Source organism: Sphaeramia orbicularis, chromosome 8 (genome assembly GCF_902148855.1).
Source record: "Sphaeramia orbicularis chromosome 8, fSphaOr1.1, whole genome shotgun sequence".
NCBI classification, from domain to species: domain Eukaryota; kingdom Metazoa; phylum Chordata; class Actinopteri; order Kurtiformes; family Apogonidae; genus Sphaeramia; species Sphaeramia orbicularis.
In genome coordinates this window covers 22,656,633-22,666,014 of record NC_043964.1, presented here as the reverse complement: position 1 = coordinate 22,666,014, position 9,382 = coordinate 22,656,633, and the positions used below count along the sequence as shown (strand labels likewise).

Sequence of the window (9,382 nt, the reverse complement as noted above, 5' to 3'; positions counted from 1 at the left end):
CCCAGTCCTATTTTTTATTGTATTTAGATTTTTTTTTAATAGTTTGACCTTTTATTGTTTAAGAACTTTTACCTCTGGAGGTTCATTTTATTTTTGTAGCCTAAAGCTCATTAAACTGCGTTTTGGCACAAAATAAGACATATAAATAAACTTGCCTTGCCTCCTTCTATCAAGTACAGGTATGAAATGCAGCTGATTCAAAACAGAAATAATCTGAAATACATCAGAGTGTATCCAGTTACAGGTAAACATTACTAGAAAAAAGAAATGCACTTCATCTCAAACCTTTTAGATCATAAATATGCATTTCTCCAAAGATATGGAGGTGAATACCTGCAGATGAAGTCAATGAAGGTAGAAGAGACTAAATATTATCAGGCTATTAGAGATAAAACAAAATAAAATAATGAAATAAAATAAAGATATTTACACTGATGCATCAGCACAAAAACTAAACACAATCAACACTTTATAGACTTTCAGAACAAACTTTAACAGTGTAAATTTGTCTTTTGATAAAGGAGTTTGTATCTAACGCCTCTATTTCAAAAGGAAGAAAAATATCATTGATTGTGCATCGACGCTTCTAATTAACACATCCAATAATATCACACGACTGTCTCAACTACCAATGATACAAGAGAATAATCTGTAATAACTTGAGGTTTTGGAGAGAAAATAAACCCGAACTAATTATGATTAAAAGAACTTGAAAACAGATTGTTTTGGCTATAATATTCAGAAATGGCTATTTAATTGAACAAATGATATATTATGTATTTTTTTTTCTAATTTCACACAGGCCTAATTGCATGAAAAAATGGGTTTACTTTTAAACAATTATTTCTTTTTTTTTTTTTTTTTTTTTTTTTTTTTTAACATACATTCAAGTAAAAATAAAAGTCAATTAATTTAAAAAGCAGATGCTGTGCAATCCAGAAAATAAGATTTTTTTATTTAGTTTTTGCACAAGGCTTGGAATTAAAATTTTAAAAATTAAAATAAAATAGTCAACACACATATATTCAAACATGTTTCAAGGTGGGAAAAGGAAAAATGTTTATTTTTGTTATCATTGCTTTAAAACAACCACATCACATTTAGAAACAAGAGAATGGAAAAATAAAAGAAAAAAATAAAGACAGTTAAGCATAAAAGTTCGTACATGTCTTTCCATGGTTGTTTTTCTTCTTGGGAGGTTAGACAGAGAGCAGAGAAGGAGGACAAACAAACCTGTCCGTCTGTCACCCCCTAATTTGGACAGATGTATCACCGTTACATACAAACAGAGAGATTTATTCATCCTGTGGCACAACCTTAATAGATAAGCATCAGAATCTGTCTCTAAATCTAAACTGGAAACGAAGTAAGTAGACAGACTGGAAATAGTTCAGATGATTGTTGACTTCCATGAAAAGAGATCAACTGTCTTAAAAACACTACAGAGAGGCCGTGTAGTGACTGTTTGGCTCAAATGTCAGTCGAACAGTAACTACAGGACCTGGTTTCATGAGCTGCCTGTAAAATGCAGGCTTTTGTGTAATTTTAGACTCAAATAACAACAGTAGAAACAGGATAGAGCTGAGCTACTCATACACTGGCCCTTGGATAGAAAAATAGCTTTTACAACAGATTCATGACGTACAAATCATGAGCGAACAATTACAAAGATAACAACAATAGAAAAGAGTTAACGTATAAAAGGGAATCTAGGGAATCCCAAACGAGTCGATAATATTGGAAAGATTGAAAATTAAAACTGTGATTCCCTGTGTCAGTTCAAAGTGTGTGGAGGAAACGTCTGTGATATTTTAAGACGATAGAGGTAGCGTCACCCTTTAAATGTGAATTTGAAGACATCCTGAAACTACAGAAAGTCCTAATTGAAATTTTAATGCAGTAACCACACACATGCACCCACTGTGCTCGAGGATTTGAACAAAATACACACAATTATTTTGACAAAAAGTGATTTTTTTTTTTTGATTCCGTTAAAAATATCTGATGAGTGTACACGACCAGTCAAAACTCTAAGGACATCAAATGCATCATTTAGTCTCAAATTAAAACCAATAAGCAAATGCAGGTTTAAATCAGATAAAGAAAGGAGTAAAAAAACATGATACTGGTGCAAAATTGTTATAAAAAAACAAAGGCGAAATATCTTCAGTAGTTGTAGTTCTGTAGTTCAAATTCAAACTTGTGGGTTTAGCAAAATATAACCCCTTTAAGTAAGGACTGGCTACTTAATTAATTAATTAATTAATTAATTAATTAATTATTACACACATCTGAGCCTTTGTTTTTGTGTTTTAACATAACTTAAAAACGCCTAATAAAAAAAAAAAAAAATGAAGCTCTGATGGTTGGTCGGTCCTACATGAAAAATGAAAGCATTATTTATGAGCATGAACCCCAAAGGGAGTGACACTTTGAATAAGAATATCACAGTTAAAACAAACTGAATAGTACCTTAAAACATCTGCATTAGTTACAGGGGTGGAATTTAAGTTATTTCACTATGAACCCTTTACTTTTTGACTCTTTAACTACAGCTGCCTGATTAAACATAATATATATAGTCTACTTTTAATTGAAAAAGTTTTGGAATGCAGTACTTTTATTACAGTGGAGTATTTTCATTGTTTGTATTAATACTTTTACTGAGACAATTGATGTGAAACTTCTCCAATCACTTGTCTTTACTATAACATGTCTTTGAACTTCTCCTGTGGTTTTAATGCCATAAATACTGAAGACTCAATGTGTTTCTAAGCAGGATGACGTCAAGTTAAGTCAAATTTCAGTCTGGGTTTTCATCAGTGTTTGTCAAGTAGGTCTGGAGTCCTAAAAATTGTGGCTGAACTTAAGTCATGTGTCTCAATAACTTCACCTCCAATTATAAATTAGGTCCTAAATTCAGATTTTTGCTGAGAAAATGTCTCTTTTCAGTTGATAAATGTGAGAAAACCTGCACTAATGTTATTCTGCTCCCTGACAAGTTAATGAAAACTAATAAATGTTCACAAATTGATGAAAAATGCCCATTGTAAATTGATTCTGCAGATAATTTAATGTAATCTGACTGACTGCTTTGGTTCTGATTGTTTGTTTTTGTATGAAACTGATAAAATAAAGGATAAATTCAGATAAAAGAAATGTTAGGAAGGGAGTCTTTAAAGAAAAAAATAGGATCTGATTGTAAATTAGGTCCTAAATTTAGATTTTAGCTGGAAAAATTTCTGTTTTCAGTAGATAAATGTGAGAAAACCTACACTGACATTATTCTGCACAATGACAAGTTAATGAAAACCTAATAAATGTTCACAAACTCATGAAAAATGCCCATCGCAAATTGATACGGCAGATAATTTAATGTAATCTGACTGACTGCTTTGGTTCTGTCTGATTGTTTATTGTTTTTGTAAGAAACTGATAAAATAAAGGGTAAATGTAGACAAAAGAAATGTTGGGAAGGGGGTCTTTAAAGAGTAAATCAGGATCTGACCGTAAATTAGGTCCTAAATTCAGATTTTTGCTGGAAAAATTTATCTTTTCAGTAAATAAATGTGAGAAAATGTACACTGACATTATTCTGCACAATGTCAGTCAAATATTACAGTTAATGAAAAACTAAATTGCTGAAAAATGCCTGTCGCAAATTGATTGTGCAGATAATTTAATGTTATCTGACTAACTGCTTTGGTTGTGTCTGTAAGAAACTGATAAAATAAAGGATAAATTTAGAAAAAAAAAATGTTGGGGGGGGGGTCTTTAAACACATCTTCTGTTCTCATCTGTCATTTTTAAGCTGCAAATATTTGATGTCCATAGATCTTTGACTGGAGTGCAACTTCATACATGTAATTTCATCTTTTTGCCACTAGAGGGCAGTAAATGCATATTAAACTAAAGGACTCTACAATGACAATGTTGCAAATCAGAATGTGACTTGACATTTACCAAAACACATAATCTAAGGACTTTCAAGTACTTTAAGAGGGTCATAAAAGAAAGTTTTTATTTAATGTGTGCCTTGGGTGTGATTGTGTTTGTCTGGCAAGTATTAGCCTCTTTTAAGGAACATTTAGCTCTGTGCAGAAGCATGAAGGTAGAAGGGGAGGGGGGAGGGGGGAGGGGGGGGCGCAGGTTTGGGCCAATGTTGACCTTGAGCCCTCCAGTCTTATGATAAACAAAGGAACATTAGGGCCAAAGTGGCGTCTGTAGTCTGCTCTGTCGGTACATCACTCCTCACCTCCTCATAAAGCACTAACACACACTCCCCTCTGTCCTCCCTTTAATCCGTCTGTTTGGAGGTGAAAGTACAGAAACCTTTGCTCGCTCGTTCTCAACTTTAACAAAACAACAAACCAATTTCATCACCTGTTCACAAGTTCTGCAGATTTTAACCATTTGACCAAAAAAACCCTTTACTCTCCCCATCTCCTCCCCCCATGTCTCAGTTACTCCCCCGATTGTTCTCCTCTGTCGTTTCCTTGATTTTGTCCACCCTCTCCTCCTTCTCCTCATCTTCCTCCTCCTCTTCCTCCTGTGCTGCTGGAATCTGCTTGGATGTCTCTCTCATGCTGGAAAACCTGTCTGACTGCTCAGTGGTCGCTGTTTCTTGGTGATCTGAGGAGACAAAAAGCGGCGTTAAAGGCGGATAAAACCATAACACCCAGGTTCAGTTTCAACCATGTGTTACCTGATACTTTTAAGGCACTAAAGGTTTCCATCAGATACCAATTTTGTGACAAACGACCTGATTAAGCTTTTGTTTTTCTGTAGTTTTCGGTGTCATCGCACTGAACTGCGTTGCTCGACTGAAAGAGCATTTGAGCTGTAATCAAAAGACCCAATCAAGATCTTTCAACATCCTGTTCTGGGTACTTTGTATTTCACCAGGATGCCACAAAGGGATTTATTCAGAGAGCCTGTCATCTGGGTTGACAGAGCAATAATTCTGAATGAAATGCAACTGTTCTCATGTGACATAATGGAGATTAAAAACCCATAATTTTCTGCACCAAACCAAAGATAATAGGGGAGTTTATGGAGCAGGTTTTCAATTCGCAGATGTTCAGATGCAACTCATTGTCGGAAATATCAAAGTTTTGGCTCTGATTGATCATATCTGTCTGTCTGGACACTGGAGGTGTTAGCACTCAAAGGCCTTAAATCCTCATAGTTTCCGTGCCAAGTTTTTTCAGCCATCGTGGATCGTCTGCTTTTATAATGACATTCATCGAAATCATTATTGAAATCTTAAAGGGGTTATATGTAGTATTGATATTCCAGTGAAGGAGGTAATGAACCAGATCACATTTAGGATCAAAACCACTATGTATCCACAGACTGTATCACTCACCAAATAAAGAATAAAGATAATTGTTTAAACACATCTGTGTAAAGGGTGGGTGATACTGGGAATTTTGGTATCAGTCTGATGCCAAGTAAATACAAGGCTAGTATCGCCGATACTGATACTTTTTACTTGAAATGTCATGATTATTGAATTATTTTCTGATTTTGCTTTTAGTTAGTTGATTATGATTCTAATGAAACACAGGACAAACATTTTAGGCAAATAAACATGTTTTTTTTGTATTAACTAACTACAATATTAAACAATTTAACAGTATAAAAATAATAAAATAATTCTCCTTTCAAATTTGTGGTGTTACTACAGTGGCAAATTACTTTATTGCACACATCACATGTGGCAGTTTTCCTGTCAGCTACAGTGAATAAACTCCACACAACACTTCTCTTTCTCTCTGCCATCACGGGCTGCTCTCAGTCAGTGCTCTGACTCTCCACTCTACGGCAGAGTGTGTGTGTGTGTGTGTGTGTGTGGGGGGGGGCTGAGAGAGAGCAGCAGAGAGAGAGAGAGGTGCACTGTTTGCACAGACGCACAGATTTGGAGAGAAGCTGTGCTCACATGAACTCTGTAAGGAAATTCAAGTAATTTGCTTAGAAGAGAATTAGAAGAGAAACCGCAACAAAAGTATCAATCTCATCACGCTAATATCGATCCGAAACCCATCTTGGTATCAATACTATCGATGTTTAGATCGATATGTCCGGCCCTAACTCATTGACTGTCGAAATAATACTGTATAATAATCTTCAAGTGCTGTATCGTGCTGATAGTTTACATTATAGCTCTGATAGCTTAGCTCTGTTTTTAGACAGAAAACAGCCACAGTAAAACCACAGATCACCTCTGTTTTCTGTATGGTTTGTGTTGTCTATAGCTGCATTAAAGATCTGTTTGGAATCATCCAAACAAGGTCAAAACTGTCACAGTTTAGTCTGAACCGCGGATCAACAAATGACAACTTAACAAAGATAATAACATCCCATAATAATTTTATACCTTCATAAGCCTCATAATCAAACTCACCCTTATAGAAGAAACACTGCCATTTCAGCATCAAAGTCCATTCTTTTTATTTAGAGCTGTGTCCAGTGGTGAAAAGAACAACAATGCTTCTAGATTTGGTCATTTTGTTACTATCTTTGATTCTAAATGTTGTTTCTTGGTGGTTCTCATCCCATCTGATCACTTTCTGATACTTTGGTGGTTCACTACTTCTTCTAGTGGTCACATAAGTCCATATAACCCATGGCTCTACATATATTCAGTTCATATCTCTGCAAACTAGTTCACTGACGTCTTTGTCATAATAATATGTAAACACACTAATGATACTTTTAGGCCCTTTTTTCATAATTAAAAGTATAAATACCTCATATAGCTCCTATAACCATGATTTGCTTCTGTTGTAGATTTTTGCTGAGTGATTGTAATTACATATCAGTTGCACCTGAAAAGACCTATTTCCTAAGTTTAAGGCTAATCTGGGGTTTTGTTGTTACATATTATTTATCATAACACACTTCAAGCACAAATTCTAGCAATGACTAATTAAATTGGAACAACATTGAGGAGGGAAGTGTAAAATTATGCTAAAGGTTCACAGGATACTTGGATAAATATGAAGGAAAGGAACAAAACAAAAACTGCACACAGAAGTGGAGGAAAAACTAAACCCTTCATATTCTTCCATGGCCGACTCCGAGTCTGTCTCACCTGCCTTTGCTTTAATAAACTGTAAAAGCTAATTATAGACTGACTTAGATTTTATTCGTGGTAGGCATTCGTTTCCAGCTTTTAAAGGGCTAGCCCAGTTTCTACAGTGGGGATTGTATGAGGTACTTATTACCTCCTGCAGATGACAGTTGGCACACAGCACCCAGTTTGGAGATGAAGACTGTCCTGGCAGAGAAGCTGAGCAATCTACTGCTGTTCATAGTCTACTAAAAAAAGGGCCGACTTAAAATAATCAGTGTGTTTATTGCTTTACTTTGCCATCAGAGAGTTATTTCTGACTGAGAACTGAAGCCATTACATTGCTCTGTTTAAAGCTAACAGACTCTTTTGACAAAAATGTCCATTTTACCCCCCAAAACACAGGAGTTTCCTGTCTCATGCTGCCTAAATCAGCTCTTATTGTGTGATTTTAGTGTTTTAACACATTGGTTCAGATTAAAGGGTCAAAATGCTCTATGGTTTCATTAGTATATTATCACCTGAAATTAAGAATCATGTTTTTGTTACCTTAGAACGGTGGTTCTCAAACTGTGGGGCAGGCCCCCTAGGGGAGGTGTGAGGGCTTGCCAGGCGGGATGTTGGAACACTCCTGGGTGTTATTTTTTTTCTTCAGGTTAGAACATGTAGCAGGTGGAACTATTGTTTTAGCGTTGGACTATCCTGGGCTCATTTTAGGGATGTACAACAAACAAATGTACTGCCATGGTGATCTGTCACTAGACTAGATGAAGAGTTTAGATTTGGAGAATGGACAAGGATTTGACTGGAAAAGAAAAATGTACAATGTTTCTGTTTTTGCAGTTTGTACAGTTTGCACTGTAATGTTCTGAGACATGCAATGCAAACAGCCACTGATATTGTTAAAATGTTCATCTTTCTTACTGAAATGTGTTTGTTGTACTAAATAAAGTAACTTTATTGTCATAGTTGTAAGATAATTGCACATTTCCTATTTTTATTTGGAAAAATATTGTCTCAGGGTCTTGTTGAGTTTATTTGTATAATTCAAGCAAAAATCAAAGTTATAAAGGAAAAGCAAAAGTATCGTTACAATATTGATGTTTCTTTCATTTAAAGTTATAAATGCACCACTGTTACAGTGTTGTTGGGGTTTGGGGGGGCCTGGAGATTTTTTGTCCTCCAAAGGAAGGCCCAACAGAAAACAATTGAGAACCACTGCCTTATAAAGAGATTTATACAATTGTGGCGAAAAGTTGTGGGAATAACACATAAATTCTTTGCTTGAATGCAAAGTCAATATTTATCAATAAAGTAATTGAAAACTATATAATATGTCTAACTGTGCTTCAGTGTACCCCAGAAACACATAGAAAAAAAAAAAAGATAAATAAATAAAACTTTTGTAGCAAATTTGTGTCATTTCCCAAATTTTCAGTCATGACTGTATTGAATTTATTGGAATACATTTTACTGCTAACAGAAGACAGGCTACAAAACTATACCAAGAAATGCCATGACAAGATTTTATGTTGCAATTCATATTATCATAAATATTGTTAATTTATTTTATATTATCATGGGTTACAAACTGTTACAAAGTTGTTGCTTTTTTTTTTTTTTTAACTTAATTACTCTTTATTTTTTATTAATAGATTTAGAAACTATTTGTCACATTCTGCCCAGAGTGACTCACTACTCCCTCTAGCGGTCACATTAATCTGCTTACGTGAATCCGATTACATAATGCACGTTGTCCGTCCGATTGATGTTGCAGCACGGGAGGGCGTTTGTACGAATTTTCCTCAGCCTTCACAGGTCCGATTGCTGCCAAACTCGCCAAATGAATAGAAACAGTACCTGACTATCTACTAGGCACAATTTTATGTCCTTATTCAAATGTTGTGAGGTATTCTGGGAGATTTTAGCCTCTCGTGCTATCGTACAATGGCGCTACGGGTACAATGCCGCTATTGCACCACAGAAGGGCGTTTTAGCCTCTTATGCTATCGTACAATGGCGCTACGGGTACAATGCAGCTAGTACCTTCAATTATCTACAATCCAATACATTGGCGTCATTAGCAGCACTTCATAAATCTTTATTCTAAACATTCTAATGATGATTTTAGATCATTCATCAAATATTAATATGTAGAAATACTGCATATAACCCCTTTTAGTTGCTCTCAATGATTTCAATCAGGCTGCAGAAATACTGTCCATGTAACCACAGCCAGTGTCTTCTATTACAAACCTATTTATATTTTGGAGTTATTTTCAACCTGTGCTGGGTGTTTCTCAAACT

General features: G+C 35.2%; 1 protein-coding gene across 5 annotated transcripts in view; it reads right to left on the bottom strand.

The window, feature by feature from the left end:
- Positions 1-1,031: 1,031 nt before the first annotated feature.
- Positions 1,032-9,382, bottom strand: part of ppp1r1b (protein phosphatase 1, regulatory (inhibitor) subunit 1B) — a 61,620-nt gene continuing 53,269 nt past the window's right edge. For 4 of the 5 annotated variants that reach the window (XM_030141144.1, XM_030141142.1, XM_030141143.1 and 1 more), the window contains one exon: positions 1,032-4,632. In XM_030141144.1, coding sequence (XP_029997004.1) covers positions 4,460-4,632 — 173 coding nt within the window. In that variant the 3' untranslated portion in view covers positions 1,032-4,459. The remainder of the gene's footprint in view (positions 4,633-9,382) is intronic. The other variant, XR_003936045.1, reaches the window with a different exon arrangement.